This window comes from Dermacentor variabilis, chromosome 1, assembly GCF_050947875.1.
Source record: "Dermacentor variabilis isolate Ectoservices chromosome 1, ASM5094787v1, whole genome shotgun sequence".
NCBI classification, from domain to species: Eukaryota; Metazoa; Arthropoda; class Arachnida; order Ixodida; family Ixodidae; genus Dermacentor; species Dermacentor variabilis.
Genome location: NC_134568.1, coordinates 103,407,256 through 103,433,760, shown reverse-complemented (window position 1 = coordinate 103,433,760; position 26,505 = coordinate 103,407,256). Strand labels below are relative to the sequence as shown.

The 26,505-nt window shown below is 41.4% G+C and overlaps 2 protein-coding genes across 3 annotated transcripts in view; one reads left to right on the top strand and one right to left on the bottom strand.

The window, feature by feature from the left end:
- Positions 1-5,382, top strand: part of LOC142582294 (FIGNL1-interacting regulator of recombination and mitosis-like) — a 43,318-nt gene extending 37,936 nt beyond the window's left edge. For both annotated transcript variants that reach the window (XM_075691850.1, XM_075691841.1), the window contains 2 exons: positions 2,845-3,006; positions 5,191-5,382. In XM_075691850.1, coding sequence (XP_075547965.1) covers positions 2,845-3,006; positions 5,191-5,325 — 297 coding nt within the window. In that variant the 3' untranslated portion in view covers positions 5,326-5,382. The remainder of the gene's footprint in view (positions 1-2,844; positions 3,007-5,190) is intronic.
- Positions 5,383-22,719: 17,337 nt separating this feature from the next.
- peng (Pumilio and CPL domain-containing protein penguin) lies at positions 22,720-26,315 on the bottom strand. Its single transcript, XM_075691825.1, has 2 exons — positions 24,779-26,315; positions 22,720-23,280 (listed from the first exon to the last, which is right to left on the bottom strand). The coding sequence occupies exons 1-2, from the start codon at positions 26,216-26,218 to the stop codon at positions 22,759-22,761; spliced, it is 1,962 nt and encodes a 653-aa protein (XP_075547940.1). The 5' UTR covers positions 26,219-26,315; the 3' UTR covers positions 22,720-22,758.
- Positions 26,316-26,505: the final 190 nt, after the last annotated feature.

The following is a 26,505-nucleotide window of genomic DNA, read 5'->3' as shown; positions in this document are numbered from 1 at the left end:
ATGTTGCTTTTCTGCTTTTTTTCTCTGCGTAATACTCAGAGAAATTTAGTGCTGCTGTGACATGTGGTATTTCGAACTTCAAGGCAGCAGTTCTTAAGGCCAAGGTTGCAGTTAATGTTCCAAGTGGTTCCACCACAAACAGTGGGAAAGGCAGTCAGTGATGATTCTGAGCTTAAAGCGACCTAGGCGGGATAGCATTCACTTTTCCCTATAGGTGCACAAATTGGGTGTGTGGACGAGAGTTTCTGGAGTTATGCTGAGCTTTTCACAGCAGCCAACTTATAGGAATGTGAAAAAGGTCCATTTTTTAAATTTTCTGTGTGTGAGCGATTAGGCAATACAACAGCAACAGCAGCCACAATCAGCCAAGTCTGGAAGGTTTCGCTCAGAAAGCTTCAGTTTAAAAAATCACTTCAGGCACTTAAGCCGAGACACGTATTTGCTTCTGAGCATACACCTTTTCCATACCTCTGTAAGCTGACTGCCCTGCAACACTCTGCTGACACCCAAAATTTGTGCAGAAACCACCGACGATGATCATCAATGTAAGTGAATATCCGAATGCTTCCAGAAAGCGATTTGCTTTATTAAAGGAATAATGTGCTTGAAGGTGTATAGTTGTTGGAGAGAGAATAGTTAGGTAGTGTTTGTTGTTTCATTTCATACTTCTGTTGAGAACAGAGCTGTTAACCAGCACATCTGCTATGGTAGTATAGGTGGCATAATATTGTTACGAAGAGGAAGCCTGATGCACAAATGTATGTACAACTATTTACATGGGGAAAAGTTTGTAGTAATCATGCAGGCTGGTACAAAAGCCACAGTTCCAGGAGACAGTCTTCCTCTTCGTCTCCCTCTTGCACACATGGTCCTGTCCAAATGCACCGTGACAATATGTAAGCCGGTTTATCATGTGTGTGTTGTCTCGAGCAGTGCAAGTGCCAGCATGGAAAGCCACTACCCTCCACCTCTCCCACTGCAGAGTCCTCTCCAGCAGGCCCCGCAGTGGGAGAGGGCGGCAAGAGAATAGGAGCGCTGCCCTTCTCAAGTGGTCTAGCACAGCATCTAAACAACACCCCAAAGCACTCGCGCAACAGTATATGTATCTTAAAGAGCTAATTGGCATTTGGTGACAAACACAGTGCACAACTCATTTGTGCGAAGGCCTGTGCCTTTTGCATCTGTGCCTTTTTACTGGCAGTAAAAGCCCAACCACCGACTGCCAACCACGAAAATGGACGAAAAAGGCAAAGAAAGCTATTTGCTTTAAAACTCTTGTCCACAGACTGTCGTAGTGAAACGCAGAGTTCTCATGAGGGTCTTATGTGTTTCTTGCGCAGGTAAGTCAAAATATTTTCGGAATGCTTTTCTTCAACGCAGCGTGGTTGACGGTTTGGTCAAGTACCAGAAATTAGAAACTTTTCGACAACACGATGGCCTAGTGGGCAGCAACAATGCATCCAAGCTTTAAGCATGTGTTCATTCCCTCTTTCACTGTGTTTGTACAGTTTAACACTGATCCCCCATCAAAATTATGGTTAACACGCTCCGGAATAAGGGAGATGTGCGCCTTGGGTGGGGCCGCAATGTTCTGCTCTTACAGGTACTGGGCAACACCCTTCTCCTACTTTGTTCTCCAAAAGCCGCACACTAAACATTGCAGTCCTAAAGGTTGGATTTATGGTAGGGGAGGTTAAACAGCTGAATTTTTTTTCGTTGCCTCTTTGTTTGTGCCTCAAATAAGCTTACACAAGCGGCACATGTTTCTGGAAGCAACAAGGTTAGGCTGCGCATCTGTTATCCACGGAGGATCTCATCAGTGGTGCACTTTGTGTGCGTAACTGGTGACAAGAACAAAACAAGGGCTGGTCATTTTCCAGAGAATGATGAAGTCATAATTCTTTTAACAAAGAAAAATGTGCAGTTGCTTCAGACAGCTTTTCGCATCCTTGCAGATTTTCCTTTAATAAAGTGTTTCTCTCTCTCTGCTCCCGTAATTGCTATGTGCCTTCATAGGCATATGCACCTGTCGGGAGCGGCGACATGGTTGAGCTTGTGTGTTCACTTCAGAAACACCTTGACGCAGGCTGAGAACAATGCTAAGAAAGCCACCGAAAATTTCTGGAATCTTACTAGATAGAATGGCCCATCGGCTTGTGCTTCTTGAAAGGGGCTCGCTTAATTGTCCGCTCGCACTATTCGTGCCCACTAGCTGGTGTGTCCTCTGCAGGGAAAGCAAAATGTCTGAGTAAATTGCCTGAATATTCATTATTGTAAATGCTGTAATTATTGTAAATAGGCACTCTTCATTTTTTTTGTGCCCCACTCTGTGCTTCATCCTATTGTGGTCCCTCTTCATTGCAGCAGAACCCCCTTGCTGGCCAATATGCAGATGTCTCCCATCGCCAGAAGGTATGCAGGAGGAGGTCCCATAGTCTTTGACTATGGGACCTCCTCCTGCATACTAAATACATGTAATTTGACCCAAATTCTAACAATAAATTCTGATTCTGAACCACAAATGTAGTTTAACATGACACCAAAGACGTGCATGTGGGTGAGAGAGGGGATCACCCTCATGACATCCCCCTCTTTCGGACCGCCACAAGCCCTTGACTTGCTTTTGCATGCAACCTTTCTCTTTCATCCGTGTCACTCTTTCTGACATTTCTGTTAGGTAGAAGTAGGGGGGAGGGGTTCGAGCCCCTCCCTGACTATGCCAATGCAAGACAATATGTACAGGATAGACTTTTCATTCTTGTCTAGCCAGTCAGTATTCTTCAAGTGACAATGATAAGAGTGCATACCTTGACGGTATTGGCACGTCTGCCTTTGTTATTACAGGATGACCTGAAGAAATCATTTTTTTGGGCTGATTTTGTGAGGAAACAGGAGAAAGTGTTCTCATTTTGGACGGACACTGCAAAGGAATTCCGAAGTGACTGGGATAGCTATCCATGTGACATGGTAATAGAGGCAGTTCCTGAAAAACGCAGGAAGCGCGAGGTAACTTTCTCACTTCTTTGGATGACCAACTTCCGGTGCTGTGGCTACTTTCACCTAAACAGTACAGGGGTGCCATAGCTATCCAGTGCTTCAAGTCCTAGATTAATTTCTGCCTTCCCTGTTTCTTCATACATCACAGTATCTACAGTAACAGTATATGTACTTATTGCTCTTAAATTGTGAAGATTGTATGTCAAAATAATTTAATAATAAAGTCAGTATTTTTACCTTACTCCTTAAATTCCAGCATTCATAATACAGTATTATGCACTCACGGAATGCATAAACATATTTCAGTTTCTAAATATTTGTTTTTGCACAGTGAGTCATGATGCATAGGCTATAGATTGATATCAATACCCACCATTTTGGGCCACTTCACAGTGCTTATTAAAGGTTTGAGCACATTAAGAAGTGACACTGTATTCACATTAGTATTCTAATGCACAATTTTCTTCATGAACTGAGAACTTCAACTAATATATGTGTAACAAAAGGGACTTTCACATGCCACAGTTGCATGCAAAAGCCGCCTCTGTATGCAATGGTGGCATATGGAAGTGTCTTACCTGCACAGTAAGATCAGTAAATGCCCAAGCTTCTGTGGGTAGTGCATACATTTAATCAAGACTTCAGGCAGCCATTTTTATTTTATAGTTTGTGACATTGGAACAAATGGTAAAAAAGGCACAGTATCACTACTGTTCATTTACCCAGTTTTGCTGAATTTTAACATCCTACTTACTGTAATCACTATAATATATCAAGAATGCAACCCACAAAAATTTGCTTTTCACTTAAAGAAAGAGTGACAACAGTCAAGTTAAATGAATCATTCACACTTAGACAAAAAACAATGCTTGTCATAGATAACTCATTTGCTTCCTACATCTTCACTGTTCTCAATAAAAAAAAAAAAAAAGACAGAGGTGCATGATCACAATACACAGTGCTCTTCTATGGAATGGTTGGGTTTCCATCTGTATTACCCCTTAACCATTTCAGTGCTGTTTTTTTTTTCTCTGATGTAAAATTAACACAATGGTTTATTTTCGGTTATTCAGAAGGGGGGAAATGACACAGATAATGGCAAATGCACTCTTAGTATGGTCCTCACAGTCCTCACATACTTGCACCAGAGCCGCGTCCACTGCGGGCGCTACATGAAGCGCTCCCATAGCATTATGCGGAAGTTTCGTGACCATAAAAATGTATTGAAGGACACTGGCGCCGCCGTGTCAGAATAAAAAAAAAAAATCTGCTCTAAATGTACAACAGATGCAGAAACATGCAAGAGTGGTCCTTGCGCTACGGTGTGGATATTTGAACAGAGAATCGCTGCTGTAGTGGTGCATGAAGTGTGGGAGCCACCTCTCCGATCAATGAATGCGCCTTCTGCACGGCGAAACAGTGCCCATGAAGGGGCACATTCAGCAGCACATTAATAAAAATCCAGGTTGAGCAAACCCAGAGAGATTAGAAAGTATGCTTCTAGAAATATGGAACAGATTGCAGAACTACCTCAGAGCTTTCCAACTTTGTGTTACTGCACGCATCCCTCTGGAGAGAGTGGAGAATGTAGCGGTATGTCAGTGGCACTGAAAGAGCTAACAGAGCATGTGCTGATTGTAAGCCAAGGACTTTAACTGAAACAGCCTTTAAAAGCTCAAAACAGGGTTTTCACAGACTTTTGATTTCGTTATGCTCTGGCATGCGTCATTGTGCTGTGATCTATGCACCATTTAAATAACATAGAATACGAATACCATATGAAGCATTTTATTCACATAATTTGCAGGTTTAATTTGTAGAATTGACCCAAACTAATTAAGCTTACTTCCTGAAAAAATATTCTGAGTTCAAGACAATTCCAAAAATAGCATGCCATTAGTCTCATCCAGCTATGAACTACCACTTTCTTTACAATTTGGTTCAAGCTATGTGAAACACTAGGTGTAACTCTTAGCATCATATAAGCACTGAGAAAATTTTTGAAAAAGGAGATGAACACTTGAAGACGAATTACAAATGAATGCACTTCGAAAATTGGTCATCTTGTTTTTGCTGTGCTTCAGTTATGAGTCAGGCCAGCTAGCCGAGATTTCTGTGCCAATACAAAACGGTTTTCACATGTGCCTGCAATATATCCATACCCTGGTTAAAGTGAACTTTTTCTATTTGTAGGATGAAGCAGAAAAGCTCGTTGAAAATATTGAAGATGCAGTTGCAAAGTTACTGCATGCAGACAACTTAGGTCCTCTGCAGCCACGTCTGTGTTGCCTTCAGAAACAACTGAATGATATTCTGGACAAGCTGTAAAATGAACACGCTGAAGTTGCAATAGCAATAAATTACTTTTTATTCTAACTGCTCAAATGATTATGCTTGTGTGAGTGCCCTGTGCTATCAGATTTTTCCATGGGACAGCTCCCACTGTGCTCGCCTTACTGTGTGGTTACCAAGAGCACGAAGCTACAGCGGCAAAATGAAAACACATATGTGGTTCTGATTGTGCAGAGATTGAAGTGCTGTGCCAGTTTCATCATCTTGCGCTAAATAATCGAGCTGCGCCATCCTCACCAAAAGACCAATTTCATATGGAGTTTACAAATTTAGCAGGATGTGCGTGTTCAGTGGCAACCACACAGCCATAGTTAAGGATTGGCTAGCATTTAGCCCTGGAAAGCAAGCCTAAGCAATCCATTTCAGCGCCGTCTTTGGAGTGTGGGTGTCTTCGGTGTTGCATTGTAACTTGGCCACATGGAAATGAAAATCATTTTGTGCTATACAATGCGTTACAAATGTTTTATATAAGTCTTGTGCGTTTGTGTGCTATGCGGGCCAGCTAAGGATGATTTAAACTGGCACTCTTGTTTTGGGGGGCAATTGGGAAGGAAAGCCATGTTCTCAGCTGAATGATCAGGTTATACGGTCTGTTCAGCATGTAGTTTATCAGTTTGGTTATGCACTTTAGCACTCACTTGTGTGCACTATAGGTAAATCTGCGTCGAATAATGCCCAAACACCGTGTGTGTAACATTCCAAAACTATTTCACACATTCACCATGCTCAGTTACCGGGATAGTAGTGTGGCACGCCAACAAACGACCTGCTTGCTTTCATAAAACTTCTTGGCCACAAATATCCATTGGCAACTGTAATCGTCACTCAAATTTGGACTCCAGCTACACTATTTTCCACACAACCACACCACAAAAAAGCAGGCAGTTGCCGCCGCAGAACGCAAGCCAAGGATGTAAAGTTTTGGTTTTAGTCAGCCTTAGCGGCCAAATGGTGGCCATGAAAATTTAGCGAAAATGCGAAATTCCGTTCATGGCAAAACATTCGTGACCCAATTTGCACAGATTGAATCCGAAAATTTTAATACACCATCCGGCATTCAAAATATTGGGCACTGTTTTACATTGGCGTTATGGGGCCGCAAATAATATCGAATAATTGAGCTTGTGCAAAATATTGGGGAACAACTTAAATCAAAAAGCCAGTGAACATTTTTATCCCCTTATCATATTCAAAAATATCAGTTTTGTTACTTGGCAAGCAATGTGAAATACTTACAAACATGGAATGACCAAGAAATTAACTTCATCTTTTTTCTGCGGTATGCTGGGATTCCAACTGAATGTCGCCAAGAATTAAAAATCAACAAAGGCCACTGCAAACAATGTTCACTGTATATTGACACGTGGACTTGTTTATCTTTTTCGAGTGAGCGCTTTTCGCCATCTAACAAATGTTATCGCTCAGTGCGAGATGTGCCTGCATATATCGGAAGTTTCTTGAATGTTATCGATGGTTCTGTTGTGACCAAAGCTTGTGTAATCTGCTTGCATATGCAACGCGAATTCTGTAGAACTTTCTGGAAGACATGCAGGCAACACCAATTACTTTGGAACCTTCGATGACTCGCGTATAAAAACTGACGCGCTTGACCGGCAGATGAGATTTTCGATGATCGCTGACTGTGTTCACCGCTGTCGTTGTTCTTTGAGTGTAGCCTATTTTTGAGGGCATGGGTTTGCCCAATAAAACGATAGTTTGGCTGCTTTCTTCACCGTCGCTACCTTGTGACGATGTGTTGATACCAGGGCTTGTTCATGGTTATCACTGTGATTATTTCTTGTTCGTTATATAGAAATCTGTTTAATTAGCTAACATTATAAACTTACCTAATTGATGACATTTCAATGAAAAGGTTGTGGAGGACTTCAAGCAATGACCGATAACATCATTTAGTCCTAGAAAGCCCAACATGTCATTTTTGATACACTGAAATTGATTACTAAAAATTTTCATATAAGTGCCGGAAACTTAATGTAGAGCCCATACTAGAGTTTTTTTATATGCTGGAGGAAGTTTTCAGTTGTGGATAGTTTACCAAAATATTTACTAATTCATTAATTACTGCACTAATTAATTTTTAATCATTTATCTGAAGCATAACTGCAAGTCGGCCTAGTTGGAACAGATTCATTATTTAAAAACTTGTTGTGCGCAAACAAAATGGACAAAGAAGAGCAACACAAGGACGAGCGCTCGTCCTTGTGTTGCTCCTCTTCTTTGTCCCTGTTTTGTTTGTGCACAAGAAGTTTTTAAATAATGAATCATTTATCATTTCACTGTTTGTACCAGTGTACTCTCCATGGCCAGAAACAAATGTGAACAAGTTACTTAATTTTCTTTGATCTGAAATGATGATCAGGCTTAGTGGGGTTAAAGCAACCTATGATTCGTAAGGACCTTTCTCTAACAAAAAAGAAAACCCAAAAAATTTTAAAGGAGATGTATGCTGTAAACGTGACAACGCTTCGGTGTGACAAAAATTGCATCAATCTTTGCAGAAACCTCTTCAAATACGAGCACTGTGAACAAGCGGCTGCACTCTTGATGCATTAGCAGCTTTTGACGCACATATTCGGTTCTTATGTAATGTGAAGTAACGCTATCATTTAACGGTTCGCTTTCTAAACCGTTACAAGACCACACGCCTGGTTCACATGTGTGGAATATACACAACACACTAGAACACTGCGTTTATGTCTAAGACCACTGATAATGTGGCGCAAGGATGCATTAATGTCAGGTGAAATTTTCTATAATTTCCTGGGCGTTTTTTTTTTTTTTTTTAAAGGACCACACAGGACCTAATAGGTTGCTTTATGCGCTCTCATCGGTCATTTCTCGAAGTCCTCCACAACCTTTGCATCGAATCAGTAAATTAATAAATGCTAGACAATTAAACTCAAAATTAGTTGCTTGTGCACAAAGAAAAAAAACTGGACTGGCATTACCAAAAGCCTATCAACATGCAGTGGGCACTGTTCGCATAAAGCACTCAATTATTTCTTTCTCGACCACGTTTAGTTGGGTACATCCAGTTGTAACTTAGTAGTAGTAGTTTCTGAAAGGCCCTTATGGGTCTCATTGGTAGCTTCATGCTACAGTTGGGTGGATGAGAATTTCTGCCATTCATGAAACTTCCTCCACCTTATGGGCTTCTGCAGAACCAATTTTATTGGTGTTTTACAAAGTCAAATAAAGAACATTGGTTCTTCATCTGCCTGTATTACTCATATTGAGCTTTACCAAACTGCTCCCAAACGTGTATCTACTACTGCAAAGTAGACACTACATGCTCCAAGCTTGCTTCGATGTGTAAAATTTGCTGCTTCCTTGGCCACTTCCATCGCTGAATGTATGATATATCCACCAGGCAACCACAATTAATATAGAACCTTCCACTATGGTATCTCATGTAGGATTGGTAACATCGATGAATGATTAATCGATTAAATGTATCCCGCAAAACAATTAATCTTCATCGATGTCCACATTTCATTTAACTGACTTAATCGATTAGATCTGTTCGATTAATCGTTTTTCAGAGTTTGACAGGAGCGGCGTGAAAATCTTGAAATCGTACTGCAAGGGCAACACACGAGCAGTGATTGCGCGGCTGTGCTAGAACAATTGTCGACTGTTTTTCCCAGTGATGCAGAGCCAAGTGCTTCCCCTCTCTTCCACCACACACCCCCATGCCGCCCGAAACCAGAGGCTTGAAATGCCCTTGCAAATCAAGGCACACTGTAGCAACCCAGCCGTTGATCGTTGTGCCACTCCCAGTCCGCTAAAGACGTGGCACAGCATGCGCACCTGTTTGGAGCATGTATGTTGTCATAGCGATGGAGTTCATGTCAATTCCAGCAAATCTATAGCGCCTGAGTATCTATTCTCGCATGCTGGTTGTGTGGCCCTTCAAAGAAGGTGTCGGCTTCACCCGAACATCCCAGCCAATTCACATTCCTTCACTCTGTAGAAGAGAGCATGTGGTTGAAAATCCCAAGCCAGTAATTTTCTGCTCACCTGTGCATATTGCAGCTTATTGCATGTTTCAGTTGGACTTCCCCTTTCACTTTTGCCATGTTTCTTATTGTTTAACTGTACTGTGCAGGGATTCACTAGTGCCACGCATCTTTTTTTAGTTTCACTAACTGCCATTTTATAGCATATATTGGTTATCTTTTCAAAAGCCACTAGTGCCAACTGTATATAGTGTTTAATAAGTTAAAGATTATGCTTTATTAAAGGTTTATGCTCTTGTGTTTCAAACTTGGTTCCACCTCTCAAACATTAGAACAATATCCTACAAAAGTAGATAACTTTGCTACTGACACAGGACAAAGAACGAGAATGGGGACACACATGGCGCTGTGTGTGCCCCCATCCTCGTTCTTTGTCCTGTGTCGGTAGCACTGTTTTTCAGTAATATAAAAACTGCCAACTCATCCAATCTGCCATTCTTCCATAGATAACTGTGTTTCAACTTTGTGCACGCCAAAATTTATATTAATATATTAATCGATGAACCTTGCATCAAAAGGGATTAAGCAATTAAAGGCTAATATGATTAATGATTAATCATTAATCAAATAAAAAGATTAATCAACTATCCCTACTTTCATGGCCCAGTCCTTATAACTTTCAGGCATAAAATTCCATTAACAGAGACCTTTAGAGATAGAGATAGTGCATACAAGCAGCTTAGCGTACACAAAAACCCAAACTGCTTGAGTCCTTTTGTATTCTTTCTGCATTATGTGATACATCTGGTATACTGCGCCCCCTCACTTTGGGTTCTCTTAATTTATAACTTTCTATTATTATTATTATTATTATTATTATTATTATTATTATTGTTGTTGTTGTTGTTGTTGTTGTTGTTGTTGAACACACATGTACATGTGTCACATGTACGAAAACACCCAATTCGCCGCATTGATAAAATGCCACATTGCATTGCTTGTAATTTTCTAGCAATTATGATCAAGTTAGGCACCTTGTGCTGACATCAATTGGGGCAAACTGAAGCAGAATACATACTTCAATGGTAATTTTACTTCGCCACAAGCAGTACAATGTCATGAGTTGGCTTATTGGAGAGTTTTAGTTTAGGGGACTCAAGCAGCTTGCGTACGCAAGAACCAGGGGCGACGGTACTGCACACGCGCAGACCGAGACGTAGGGGTCTGCGCATGCACAGTACCATTGCCCCTGGTTCTTGCGTACACAAGTGGCTTGCGTCCCCTAATCTAAAACTCTCTATTATCACAGACATGTATGCTACAATGAAAATTGTATCAATTCAATTTTCAAGCGAGACTGCTTTAAAAAAGAGATTGTACTATATATGGGAGAAAAGTATATAAGCACTGCATTGTTGGCCCTTTATGGATGAGTCTTTCCTACAGACAGTAAACAACAAAATTTTTTTTTTTCATGCTGAGTTTCTGTTTTGAGTAGGGAGTTTCTGGCTAAATCTCTTTGGCCAACACTGAATAATAGGCAGCAAGCTTCATTTGATGGATTAGAGCAGGGACAGAGAAAGAAGAAGTTTAGTGTGACTCACTTTCTTTTGAAGGCACGATCAGAAGAGAAAGACCAATGCAAAACCCCCGGCTGCAGAGGTATCACACAAGTATATATGTACAGAAAATGCACATGCACCTCCGTTTCACATCTAATGAGAATTGTCTGTACCAGTTACAAAGCCATAAGTGGCTTGAGGAGAAACTTACAGGCAACAAAACTATTGCTGAAAAAGTTTCCACAAAATATTTTTGTGAAAATATTTTATTGAATATTCTTATATTGAGTTTATTTTCTACATTTCAATGAAAAGTGTAGTTTTTTTTTCAGTTTTTTATGTATCATCAATAAAGGGTTAATACTTGCATGCCTATTGGGCTTAAACCTTAGAGGCCTACAAAGAGACTTGAAAGGAAGACTATGGAGGTAATCTTAAAGGAGTACTGACACAAAAATTCAAACTCAATATAACTGGTAGATTACACTACTGTGATCTTATAGGTATAATCTGTAAAGTATCAATAGCAAGTGTAGCTTAGAACTCATTTTAATTTAATTTTGAAGTTCATGCAAGTGATGAATTAGAAAATGCAGTATCTATCAACATAGTCATCAGTGTAGGTACTATTTGTAAACAATATGTTATGTAACGTCTTTCGGTGTTTGATTTTGGTGACAAGTAACGTCATTGGCTTGTCTCACCATTCAAAAGATGTTTCAGCACTGTTTGCATTGCGTGTCTTACCCTAACCACACAAGAAATGTACATGCAAAATTCTCACTACCATCTTCGCCACAACAACTACGCCCCTTCCGAGCTTTGGCTATCATCCAGACGCACAGCGAGAAGGAAATCACGGAAGATTTCTGCATGCACCTCTCCGGATCTACAACATCGGTAGCTTCAATGCTCAGGTGTGCTCCTCCAACAATGGACGATCATCTCGACTTCCCATTCATGCTGCAAGAGCATCTTGCAGCGATTTCCTCTTCAAGACACTCAAGTGCGCCTGGGCCTGATGGCATTAACTATTCTACCTTGCACCATCTAGGCCCTCGAGCGACTGAAGAGCTTCTGGCTTTATACAATCTCTCTTGGTCCTTGGGAATGTGGAGGAGTGTTTACTGTGCCCAACGTGCCATAAAATCACTTTTGAACTTTCTAAGTGAGACTGCATGGTTTAGACGATCGTCTATAGAACCTGTAAGACATGCAGTCAGTGCGAAATGTGTTTACGCAATAACTTTTTGTGACAAGATTACTCTTGCGTGTATTGCGTCTACAGTGCGCATCCGTGTATTGGACAACGTGTATATAGTATCTCATTGTACTATAACATAATCACCCGCCACCTACCTTTCCCTCTTTTTCCCACTTCTCCTTTCCCCAGTGAGGAGTAGCAGGCTAGAAACACGCTATCCAGGCCGACCTCTCCTCCTTTCTCTTCATTAATATCTACTCCTCCTCCTCCTCACCGTTTACGGATTACCAGGCTATCGGTGCTGTGGCTGGCAGTAGTAAAGCTGATGGTGACATCTTGTGACAATTCGTTCAACTATAATGCATCCGAATCTTTTTTTGGTCGTTGTTGTTGCATCAGTGTTATGGTCGAAAGTAATTATGAAAGTATAGTATGTTATTATTATGTTGCTACTGATGCTTTACACCAGCAGTCCGGTAGAATATTATAAGTTGCAGTATTAGTTTCGCGTGCTGTCTGGTTATATACTGCATCACCAGATGTTGCTACCAGCGTTGTCCTGCCGTACAGCTGTTCAGTCACCCAGCAAACTGCAAATGGTAAGAAGTTTGTGGACATGCTAAAACGTGGCTGAAACTAATGCAGGGATCGTACTGTGTAGTGGACTCCTGCCCAACGAAGCATTACGATGAGGTAGCAATGCACAGGTTTCCTACCAAGCTAGCAGACGAAACAGGCGCACAGATATCATGGTAGATGGTGCACTAGCGTGCGTCACAGGTCTATGCACTCACATCATCATTGCTGTTTACAAGCGTGTCTCTTATTTCACGGGGTACAAAGCGCTGTTTGAAATGGAAACTGTGACTGATCATGAGATATGAGCATATAACCAGACAATAGTTGTATGCTGGAGCAAACATATTTCTTTACCATGATTACGAGGTGAATAGCTACTGATTAAGTGCATAAAGTAGAACCCAAAAAATTTGTGTCAGTACTCCTTTAAGGGACAGAAGGACAGAAGTATACACTAGAGATCAAATGCAAGTGTAATTGAGGTTAAGAAAGTGAAGTTAATGAAATGATACGAGACATAAGACAGAGAGGTGGACTAATAAAGTAATTAATAGAATTGGTTTGAAGGAAAATGCAATTGGAGGGTAAAAGAGAAATAGCTGGAGTGACCAGATTAGAAAATTTGCGGGCATGAGGAAGGGGGGGGGGGAAGGTGAGCTGCCTGACAAGGTTATATAATTGAAGACCTGTAAGTTAGAACAAATTAACTCCATTAAGGTTAACTATAGGTAAGCTCAACAGTTTGAGAAACATTGTTTAGTTTTTCATAGATCTAGTCACCTTTGATAAGTTAAACATCTGGTAAGGAAAACAGAACTCTAAGGTTCCATCGTCATAGAGCCTATGTAGGGATATTGTTTTTCAACACTGTTCTTATGGATTCTTTCCAATCTTTCGAAACCTCACAAAATGCTCTTTGTCACTGGTCATGAGGTAAAAAAGCAAGGCTGAGAAAATTCGATCTGCACAATTGGTTGGGTAAAAAAATCTGATTCTGGGAGCTCTCAATCTTGGGATTATAAATACCTTGCCCGCCAAGCATACGGCACATCTAAATATTTACTAACGACAATAAAAAGGATGTATGACTTACTAAACTGGCATTTCTTCTTTTCTTCATTTAAGAAGGTACAGCTTACCATGCACAGCTGAAATGTCACTCCTTAACTCACAATAATAGAAGGAACATAAACATTTAGACAAACTGAGGAGTCAGTCATGTTTGTTTGTTTGCTTGTTTACTTATACCTCACATGCTCCAAGATGAAGGTTACAAAAGGAGGTTACAAAGTATAAAATTTACATCAACTGAAGCAAAAAGTAGGACTAGTGTGTAAGAAATGTCTTGATATCTAGACAGAAAGCCAATCGTGCAACAAAATTATGTGGCAAGAATCGTTCACTCAATGAAATTGAAATAAGATAAGCAAATTGTTTAAGTGAAAGAAATTCCAAAGAAAAGAAATGAATGTATAGAGAAGTTAGCAATGTTCTAAGCAATAACACTGGAAACTTAAAGAACCTAAACTAAGCTTAATAAAAGAAAAGAGCAGTCAACAAGCATAAAAAATGCCAATAAGGTACAAAAAATGTCAGTTGTGTAAACCTGTGTAGATGAACATATTTTGTTTCTTTTCAAAATGGTTCTGGATTGTGAATACTATTACCCAGGTTATCTGGTAGAGCAATCCAAAATGCTATAGCATGTGGTAACTCTGATACGTTAATTGTGCTTATATGAATGAACAAAAAGGTGAATGAAGCTTTGCTGATTATGAATTGGTGTGAGGTACCATAACGTTACGGAAGATGCAAGGTGTGCCATAGATTATATTGTGGAGCAAGCAGAGGAGTCCTATCATGATTCAAGCGATGAAAGTGATAGTGATTGATGCCTTGATAGTGGTGACACTGGAATACTGATTGTACTTGTTCACAATCATGCAGCTTGGTTCTGAATGAACTCAAAAGAGTGGATTTTATAAGCCTAATAATAATAATAATATATATATATATATATATATATATATATATATATATATATATATATATATATATATATATATATATATATATATATATGTATATATATATATATATATATATATGACATTACTCATTTCACCATCATTAGCTCTGCTAGCATTTTTTTTTTATTTTTAACTCAACTTATTGCATAGCGAAGCATAATTCAAGTCCATGCATTGGAATTTGTATGGCTTTGTGAGGTCACAGTAAGTGGCTTTATTTATGCAGCAAATATATAAGGCTATACATTATGCATCTAATAAGCCTTTTTTAATAGCCAAGCCCACTTCCAATGAACTTGACCACATGGTATTTGTTTGCTACTTCACAGTGTTTGCAGTGAACTTCCCTACAACAATCATCCATACAAAGTTTTCTGGATAAATCTGGATATCTAATGGACATACTGAATGTCCAAAGTGTACCATATTATGCACATCTAATAGATGTATCTGGCTATCTGGGATCTGGCCCTTGCACCAATAAAAACTACACATCAATCAATATATATTAAGGAAAGATTATCTCAACATGCGTAGGAATATTTATGATGTGGGTTCAATTCAAGAATACCATCCGGAATGGCACATACGCCTGTAAGCAAGCAAAGATGCAATGGCTGAATATGAATGAAGGAATGAAAGAAAGAAATATGGAAAGAAGGAGAGAACGAGAGAAAGAATGAAAGACCCTTTAGGTAGTGCATTAGGTGCTGACATGTGTCGTTGAGAAGGTCGGCCTACAGCACCATACATTTACTTCACATTGCAGCTGGTTGTGTCTTGCAAAAAGTCTGACTCCTCTAATCGTATACCTTAATGCATTACCACGTGTGCAGCAGGCTTTTGCCTTCGTGTGTTACAGGAGTGTAACAAGCTGTGGAACTTTTTTTCTTCACATTGAAGCGTGGCACATAGCTATGGTGAGCCAAGTTGGCGAGAAAGAGCTTCATTGAAGAGCGACACATGCCCAGTGACCAAAGTAGGTCCGACAGTTGGTTTTCGACCATGTCCCCTCAGCACAGCAGCTCGATACTGGACCATTAGAGTATGGATTACCTAGTGAACCCAATTGCCGGGAAAACGGTTATACACAGGCAGACAGATACTATAGTGCCCTGAAAGTGCATGAAATTCCCTAAGCATGCTAGTAACATTAATAAACAATAAAAGGCTTTTGCTAAGATCCTGTGTCACAGCACTGGATCCAAAATGTGCGTATATATATGTTTAAGTCTAAATATGACGAACGTTGATTTAATAAAATTTGTTACATAACAAACCTTTTTTATTTCTCAATCTTAGTTCCAATGAAAGCAATATTTTTTTCTGCAATATGGTGAAATAATTTCATTTTGCACTTTCAATTTAATGAAGTCCATGTGCATTTCATGGAAGTATCCAGAGCTTTTGTGACAAGAGAAACATCACCTAACAAAGAATCAATCACTTGCATGTGTCCCTTCATGTGCAAACATCACCAGTGAGTGGCAAAAAATGTCAAGCAGAGGAGAGAATAAATTTCCTATAATAAACTAAAGAAACCAAACCACTGCCTCTACAGCACATCTAGTTAATGGCTACAATTACGTGACAGTAAGCACCATGTTGAATGTTCAGACATCATTTGTACTTGCAGATTATTGCGTAGCTAGGCAAGCTTGATGCAGTGATCGCAAGGCTCAATGTGGCCTTCTCCCCAGAAGCAGAGCAAGTTAGGCATTTGACGGAATAGGGTAGAGAGTGTGAAAGCAGTGGTCAGTGATCAAAGACAAGTGACAGTAAAGGACCAGGCTTGTGTGAAATGCGAAGATTTGCAGAGCGGGGAAGAAAACGGACCATTTGGTCACATGTACCCAGCTTCGTGCTCATATAAGGGAGAACACTCGCAGGTGGAATCTCCCTGTAGGTGCCCTAGAAGGTGCTGCTGGTGTCGTTCAGAGAGAAGGAGAATGCAAAGAGAGGCAATGACATTAACTTAGTTATTTTAAGACATCTCTAGTGACTTTAGGATGGAATGCACCACTGCACCTCTATGACCACATGTGTGGAAAGTGCACAGGTTGCTATTGGATGGAAGCTTCTAGCAGTAGCTGCAGCCTACAACATAGCATTGCCCTCAATGCCACCTCCATCACATGCACCAGTTCTTTAGGTACTGTAATTATTGCTCAAATTTTCAGCAGGAATTTGTTCACAAATGCTTCCTGAAAAGATGATATTCACTAGAACTGTTCTAGAAACCAGTGAATGAAGTTTGACTGCCAAAACATAAATGTCAACTTAATAATATGCATAAATTGTTTTTGCAGCAATTATTACTTAACTAGTATACCAATATTACTTATACCCTCTGCACTTGATTTTGAGCCCTTGAAATTTGTTTAGCAGTGTGGCCAATGTCAGTATTTTGAAGTATAATGTGGTGATTTGAGCCATCACTGCTGGTCTTGAGGATGGTGGCGATTCCTGCCACTGAATCCAAAGCTGAACACTCCACAAGTCTCACTAGAAGTTTCCTACAACACTCACAAGGTCTTCTAGGGCATTAGCAATCCTTGGATACTTCCCGCCACTTTCCGGGGGTTATCCTTCTATCTATGTATCTATGTAGCACATCGGGTTTAGACCACATGGGGTTCTTTAACAAGTGCCTGAATCTACTTAAGTACACAGGTGTTTTTGCATTTCGCCCCCACCTAAATGCAGCTGCCATGGCCAGGATTCGATCCTGTGACCTCGCGCTTAGCAGCCCAACACCATAGCCACTAAGCAACCACGGCAGGTAACTTGGGTCACTGAGTATATGGCAATGTGTACATATGTGCCACTCTTTAACGAACCTCTTTCGCACCGACACGGGTCACTGTAGATGCGGGACTGGGTAGGTACTGCTGTTTGAAAAAACCCTTTGACCTTGACTTAAAGTACTCGGTCTGTGCTGCTCTCCAATGAACCTCTCCGATGCCAACTTGTGTCACTGGGCATGTGCCAGTAGGTATGTGCCGCTCTTCAATGAATGTCTTTGACACCAACTTCGGTAACTAGGTATGTGCCACTGGGAATGTGCCGCTCTACATTGATGAAAAAGATCCCTTGAATTAATCAGATGCTGAGCAAAAACTAGCCAATGGAACACACCAATGCATGGCAAATAGCCTCGAAACCGAGTTATAGCAACACTTCAATGGCACTGCCGAAAACAAAGGGGAGAGGGGGTGCTCTTCCATTAGCTGTTGGCTCTCCCACTGCACAAGCGTTTGTTGAAAACGGCAGTTTACGGTACTTCACTGGTCGCAGCAAGCCAATAAGATGGTTATATGTCGCAGTAATTTATGAGTCATATTTTTTCAAGCGAAGCTTGTATTGGCTCACAAGTGGCGCTGTCATGGTCAGGAAAAAAAAGCCCAGTTGCTCCCAGAGCAGAGCAGCTGCGGGAAAGGGCAGTTTGATGAGTTGACAGATGCGCCGGCGCCGGAGCACGAGTCATTAATTAGCAAGGATTCCAGCTGCATAGGCGCGTGCTCACGCCATGCATGCAACCAATCGGAGTCATTTCGCTTCCGCCGGGAAGGGAAAGGGCTGGAAAGGGTTCCGTGCGCACTGCGCCGGCTTCGTTTCTGTTCAGTTCAATCTTGGAAAACAGATGGGACGACCAAGCGTTATGCATTCCCCTGAGGAACAGACAGCCTTCGACAAGCGGCGGCAAGAACTCACCCGTGAAAGGGCTTGCTGTCGGTGCGTTGATACAACCGTTAGGGCCGCCCGAGCCCAGGCAATCCAACAGCAACGAGAAGAAGATCCGCCGGGCTGAGGGAGCAGGAGGCCGAAGCGACCTGGCACCGTTACCTGTGGGTTACTTAACTGTGGTGAAGGTTGGGTGCACGCAGGACAAGCTTCGCTTACCCACATTTTCCGGTAGGGGAAGGGTTGTTCTTTTTTTTTTTTGATACTTTATTTTTTGTTCTTTGTGCAACCATTTGACAGGACATTTAGATCTTGGCTCGTATTTTGAAGAGATTCCTTCACTCAGCGTGGTGAGTCATGAGTCGCACCTTTAACAGTGGTGCGGTGGTATTCGAACCAATGACAACGGATGAAAAGAATAAAAATGAAAAGTATGATGGGTAAACTGTCGGCTGTGTGAATTTGTTTTGTCCATCTGTGATACGCTAAGTTCATTCAGAAGAACACTACAGCGACCAATGCACAACAGTCAATTCTGATTCTGTAGCCTAACAATGTCTCGAATGCCTCTTAAACAGTATGAATATATCACAGAAATGTATGAAAGGGGTTATACGCAGTGCAATATCGCTCTTGTGACAAGCTATCCTTTGAAGACCGTCAACAGAATTGTCCAGGCTTACCGAGATGAAGGGCACATAAATGATGCGCTGCACCAAAGATGACATCGATCAATTTTAAATGACCAAGACCTTTGCATTGTTGCTGCAGTGAATGAGAAGCCATTTTAAAGTGCAAAGGACGTGCGAAGTGCTCTTGGCCTGGACAACGTGACTGATAGCAAGGTACAGCGAAGGTTCAGGGAAGCAGGATTGCAGAGTCGCATTGCCACTCAGAAATCTCTTCTCACAGCAGTCAACAAAGCAGTTCACTTGAGGTTTGCTACTGAACACCGCAGCTGGAGTGAGGAGGAGTGGAAGTATGTGCCTTTCTCAGACGAGTGTACATTTTTGAGCCGCTGGGAAGAACAAAAGAGAGTGTGGCAGAGAGAAAGCACACACTATAGTTCGCAGTGGGCACACGTCTGTGAACGTGTGGGAGACGATGTCACACGACAGCCTAGGTCCACTAATAAGAATTGTGGGAGGTTTACCTGTGCTGCGTATTGCACATTGCTCAAGCACCAGATGATTCCCTACATGCTGAATGGACTGCATCCAGATAGGTATTGTTTTCTCCAACAGGACTTGTTCTGCCGTGGGACACCTTTTGGATGAGCGAGGCGTAATGCAACTTCAATGGTGCGTGAAAGGCACTGATATGAACATTATAAAGCATGTTTGGGGCCATACAAAAGTGAACCTTTGGAAGTTGCCCGTGGACTTGGCAACCTCCGACCAACTGTGGCAAGCAATAGAAGAGTGGCAGTGCCTCCAGCGTGACACTGCCTTCTTCGAGGCTCTTTACACGTCTCTGCCTCAGAGAATGGAGACCGTCATTCAAGCCAGCAGTTTTGCGATGCATTATTAGGCCACCCAATGCACAAAGGAAAATGAGCACATGTTGGGATGATGCTGCTGCCTCATTTCAAGTGATTTTATATATATATATATATATATATATATATTTTACATTTGGCAAGCACCAATAAATTTGTTTTAGACTCACCCTTCTTGAGCATTTTTTTTTTCTGCTTTACAATATCTATGATACAGGAAAAATCGGAGTAAGTGGGACTTCTCAGATAATGTCAAATTTCCAGTCGCTCATCTTGCACTCATGCAACAAATGATTTATTGAGTGGCCAAGTTTCGCACACTGCGGTTCAGAGTGTTGAGGATGACACAATGTGCTGCAAGTATTGCCCCCAATGACCTGTTGCAAATAACCAATTGGTGAACGTAATTAGTCAGAATTAATCTTATTGGGCAAAATTAATGTAATTATAAATAATTGGAATTAGAGTTAAGTAATGTATTAATTTTTATTACCCTTAGTATTGATTGGGAATATGTAATCATGTCATCCTAATTACCCTGAATTAATCCTGACTAACCAAAGTCAAATTGATGTTAATCAAAATTAGGCTTAATTAACCATTTCCTTACTTAATCTTGAGTATGCCGTTAATAGACCCTTAATTTTGATTAGGCTAATCAGCATTACTCTCCCTTACCCTTTATTAGCATTAATGAGCCGTATTAAGGCTTAATTACATTGTAATTAATCCTATTTAACCTTACCTACTCTAAATACCTCTTCAGTATTGAATATAGTCATAATCATTAACTTCAGTAGTTGTAACGCATTCTCACATATACCACCCCAGAACCCATGTATACCTATGGAGCACATCATGCCACGTGTTAGACAGAGGGACAGATTTCCGAGGGCAGTAGCCCTAGAATACTTAATAATAATAATATTTGGGGTTTTACGTGCCAAAACCACTTTCTGATTATGAGGCACGCCGTAGTGGAGGACTCCGGAAATTTTGACCACCTGGGGTTCTTTAACGTGCACCTAAATCTAAGCACACGGGTGTTTTCGCATTTCGCCCCCATAGAAATGCAGCTGCCGTGGCCGGGATTCGATCCTGCGACCTCGTGCTCAGCAGCCCAACACCATAGCCACTGCTAGAATACTTGCGTATTAAAACAGTGCTACTTACCAAAGTTAAAGGCGCACAAAGTTACCAGTAACCGCAACATCCAAGTGTTATCAATGTACGCTGGTGATGTGAAGTTCCACACTTTGTATATATACAGACGCATGGTGGAAGTGCCAAGTCATTAGAACAGCACCCCCCTTTCAACTTCGTTTCAGGTGGCAACTGCCGCATATTGCCCACAGAAGGTTTTGAGGCATTGTTGCTTTAAGCTCCACTGACCTCCTTGAAGCCCTTGGTTTCAGGAATAGCAGGGAGAAAGTATACATGTCTGCGATAGAGACTAGCAAGAGGCAATTGTAGGTCTAGTGGCAGAAAAGTAGAAACACCACAAACAATGGAGGCACACAAAAACAAAGTTCCCAGTAGTGGTTCAGAAAGTTTGATGCTGAGAATTCTTTCTGTGTGTATGTTTTTCCTTTTCAAGAAGATAGGTAGATTAGGCAAAATAAGAACAAGAGCTTGGTGGCACCCCCATTTCAAAGGGGACACTCACAGCATCCATCCATGCGAGGCTATCTGATACGCACTCCTGTCTCCCCGCTCATATTGCTCATGATAGTACACGCCTCATACATAACTTGTTTTGGCGGCGGCAATATACCGTGTTGCTATATTGATTCGATGCTAACGCACTACCGTCGACAGTCATCGTGAGATGGGTTCTGCCATGTTTTTTTTAAAAGAAAAGCATGTGCGGCTTGTTCATCTAGAACTCCATCAGAAACAATCACAAGATTGTAGCAATTCCAAGAGCAAAGTTTATTACATTGAGCATTTTGGCTTGGAAAACATACTATGCTTTCTAATCCAGAGATGTCAATGTAGTAAAGAGCATAAGCACAGCAGTAGAATGAAGAAACGTTACAATTTTGCCCATAGTGCAAAGCACTGACCGCAAAAGCTAATGCACTGTAGCAAGACACACAATGAGGGTGCATCTGGAAGAACTAGAGCCCCATGCTTTGAAACTAATGGAAGTGCTCATAGCACCATTTGTTGTCATCTTACATTTTAAGTCAGAATCAGCAAAGCACAAATTGCTCCTATATTTTTGGGAGAATAAAACTGCACATTCAAACAATCATTGTTACACAGAATGCACCTACTGTTTGATACTGTCTCCTGCATAAGGGCAGGAGACAATGTTTCAGTGCATTACAGAAGAAATGTTTTTATATTGTTACTGATTCACAAAAAGAAAAACCAGCATGGTGGATGATAAGAGACTTCTTAACATGCCACATGCCAGTAGAACAATGTAGATGTGAATAAAACAAGCACAAACTGAGGAACCATGTGTATGAATGTCTAAGTGCTAACTGCTGCATTTCCTTCTTATCCCACAGCACTACAACAGTTGAAGCCTTCTAATACACACCTCAAATGAGATGCAATTGCATGAGTCACTAAAATGACAAAAAGGCTATCATGTTTTTCCAATGTCACTTTTCTACAAAATGCCAACTTCACTCGAAAATTCTAAATTCTTAATAATTTATCATCAAAATTGCTCTTATGACAGCAGTTTTGCTCGCACAAAGAGCCATGCCTGTAGAGTCGGAACTCAGGCCATTGATCCAGAGTTTATCCAGCTATGTCGTGGAAACCACACACTGCATCACATGTATCCTATGCTACGTCACCATGCTAAAAGCACAAGTACAAAAGAACACCTTTATTCTTTGAATGTGTGCCGATATTACAAGTCTTGCAGTTTCTTTCTAAGAATCACAGCACCTTTAGAATCACACTTTTTAAGGGTATTGTGCTTTCCTTCTAGTGCAGATTTGACACGTTCAATTCCTTTGGTGATGCCCGTCTCCAAGAGCTGCACAAGAAAGAACGCTCCAAAGTTACATCCAATCCATGTTGACATAGTTTCCTCAGACACTTCATCAGCAATTACACCACAAAAGGAATCTTGCCCTTCGTCACCAATGTCTTTGTCATGGGTAGCCATCTTCTTCAGAAAGAAACGTGCAGAGCCCTGGTCAAAAAGGTGCGAGCTTTCTTGCTCTTTGCCAATCTTGTAGGGTGATGCATTAAGAAGCTTGGCTATCGTTTTGAACGCAACGGCTGCTTCACTTGTGCTAAGGCTGGTCAGAATAACATGAAGGGCTATTGAAGTTGGGCCACCACAAGTTAAGAGTTCCTCAGCATTGTCGGCAATCATATGACCAAGCACACTTGCAGGCATTTTGCGAAGTTCTTGCTTGCGCACCTAGAATGACAAAAAGGAGGTGTGTGCATAAGGGCATGAGTAACACAATGAGACAAGCACACAAAAAATGTGTCTTTCTCACTAATTTAACAAATTTGCATTCCCAGGAATCTGCATGCAAGAATATGAATATTGATAAAGTTCAAACTTTGTATATAATAAGACTTCATTTTTCAGATAGCAAGTCCCCACAATAAGCAGACATATTCACTTATGGGCTAGGAGGGAGGTTACCCAATTCTTAATTGGTGCCTCTAGCTGACATTTTCACAATGGCATGTCAAAATGTCCAGCGCAATACGTGACTGGAATGACAGGCATCCTTCACGTCAATGCACATATTAGCTATGTATTGCAAAAATAATGCTCATAGGAAGTATCCCAAATTTTTCCATCACAACAACTTTCACTGGTTTAGCCAATCAATGCACAATGAAAATGGCACCAAGAAAAGTGAGTGATCAAGAATCTGCTCAAGGTATGTGTACATGAAAGATATGACGCAGCTGAAAAACCACCAGTGCTTGTCCTTGATCTGTATTGTGGCTGTGCATGGAAGTGTTGAGGTGAATTTAACAAGCGTGCTTGGCTTTCTGACCAGACGGCCTCTCCACATTAGCTCCAGTTCACCTTACTCCGCATACTTGTGCTGAATGCAAATGGGCCCATGGATGCAAAATATTTTCGTTGCCACATCAATTCTAACACCAAGCTTCCGAGCAGCTAAATTTTCACATTTTCTGCCATGTGCTACAAGCCATGCATCACATCTTTATCAGCAGTCCACACATGCTGTCTTTACAAAGAGCATGGACGTCTTTCAGAGCACAAGTGATTGCATGCCTTCATTCACTGGTGGCACGTTGTTGAAACCTTTTCCACTGGTCAACCCTTTCTCTACCACTGACGAGTATAGCCGACACTAATTTGTACGAACAGAGCCGATGATGAGTATAGTCATTATGAGGCCACACTTTTGGCTATTATCTCTGGAAAATGTACATTTTCTGTCATTTCCTGTGGCAGGGAAAAGATGAACAATACTGTGGTAGGTAGAAGCCACCATAAACGCACCCTATATTGCAGTGAAACTGCTAATAAAGAGCTTGCAGTGTGTATATATATATATATATATATATATATATATATATATATATATATATATATATATAAATATATATTTTCCATGCATTCGGGCAAACCAAGCCATTTGTCACTACTTCAATCATTGGCGTACTCCCTCACTGAGACTTAATGGAATGACTGCATTGCCTGTATGCTGGCTGCACCAAAATGCGGCTGCTCTCTGCACACACGACAAATCGCAGCAGGGGCACAGCCCAACAATGCAAAGATGATTGCGGGTAGCTGGAGAGCTGGCAGTCATGCTTTCAACTCTCATCACAGGAGGTACTCTACCAAATGAGATATGTCCTCTGTGCTGAATCTTTCAACAAACATGCAGACAATTAATATCAGCAACAGTTGTTGGTCTTACCTTTGGGTCTTTTTTGCTGGTGCTACTAATGTCACCCTCCTTAAGAATGTCGACAACTTGGGGGTGAAATATGCGGGCGTCCCTCGGAGCAACGAGATATGCCAATACTCTCTGCCCATGTGGATCCATCAATAATTCAACAGGCTCTTTCAACAACTCTGCAATAACAACTCCTTCAACAAGCTTTGTATCATCCACACAGTCAAAGATGGACAGCAATACCATGTGACCGTACTCTTCCCGTGCTATTTTGGCAACATATGTCTTGAATGATTTGATTACCGTCTTACGGTCTTTTGCTGTTCCGTGCCAGATGCACTGCATGGCAACACGTGCTCCATCTTTCGTGTGCACCATTTCCACGAGCGACCCTGCAAGTGCTCGAATCATTTCAGATTTAGAATTAGCATCGGCACTTTTGAAAAATTCAAGCATGACATGGTGTATGATACTGTGGCGAACGACTGGCTTGTCAATGATTTTCATCAGCGTCTCCTTCAGATTTTCAATCATTTTGGCGGGATCTGTGGATTCGGCCAGAGCATCTGCGAAAGTGATCACCCTGTCCTTCTTAAATAGTGCGAGATCGCGACTGTAGAACTCCTGCAATAACAAGGAACGCTGGAAGGCATTGGCATGCTCGTTGTAGATGACCTCTAGGATGGCTGCAGCGTCTACGTGGTGCAGTAGGCTCACGACTTGTGTGCTAAACGCCTTGATAACGTGCTGCTTCTGTTCAGCTGTGCCGTTCCGAAGAATCTGCCTCACCATGAATTTGGCGTATTTGGATTTAGTCATGGGGACGATAATGTCTTTCACTTCTTCAAAGATCATGTTGCGGTGAACAGCAGTACCCAAGTGCTCCATGCATTCAATCACTCTGGACGTGTCATGTGCGAAGATCAGCTGCTTTATGTTGCCTTTGACTACCTTGGTCAGCTGGGCTAGCAACTCCTCGCGCCTTACCGCTGTGCAGGACTTGAGCCGCAGGTCTTCCCAGATTCGTTTTGCTGCTTTGGAGATCTCGTAGAATTTGCTCTCGTGCTTTTTTCGTTCTTGTTTTCTCTGCTTCTTTTTCATTTCAACCAGCTTAATTTTCTTCGGCTCAGATGCATCATCGTTGTTGCCTTCTGCGCCACGCTTCTGCGGACGAGGCGCTTGCTGCTCGGTCGCCTTCTCTTCATCAGCAACTTTGCTCAGCGCTTCACTTGTAGCTGACTTCTTGCGCTTAGCTCGGCCAAGTTTACCAGGCTTTCCAGCCGTAGGTGGAAATATTTTCCGGCTGTTTGCTTTTGCGTACTTGCCTTTGACGTCTCCTGGTTCACTCGTCTTCGCTGGAGATAAACCAGAGGCAGTGCGTTTTTGCTTCGGCATCTTCGTTACACCGGATAATTTCGGCGGCGCTGTTGATATACTAAACGAGCCTTTTTTCGCTTTCATCGCGCAGAGTACGGGCCTAACTGGAATCGGACAGCAAACACGCTGATCGCTCGCAGAACACGTGAAGCTTAGCGCATAACACCAGCTCCCTCGTTGTTTCTCTAATGTCGATGATGATGGGTGGCTGTAACCGTGCCATTAGTTTACAAAACGCTTGTTCACAACTTAATTAATCACATTTAATTATTTATAAGCATTACATTTCTGTCTTAGATTATTTTAATTAGATTTATATTTTTAAGGTATACTAATGTGCACAAAATTATTACAAAATTTGTGATCACAAT

Excerpts from the sequence above, each read along its gene's own strand:
- peng (XM_075691825.1), bottom strand. The coding sequence starts at position 26,218 with ATGAAAGCGAAAAAAGGCTCGTTTAGTATATCAACAGCGCCGCCGAAA. Across the intron at positions 23,281-24,778 it reads CCAGCAAAAAAGACCCAAAG|GTGCGCAAGCAAGAACTTCG; the intron begins GTAAGACCAACA and ends TTGTCATTCTAG.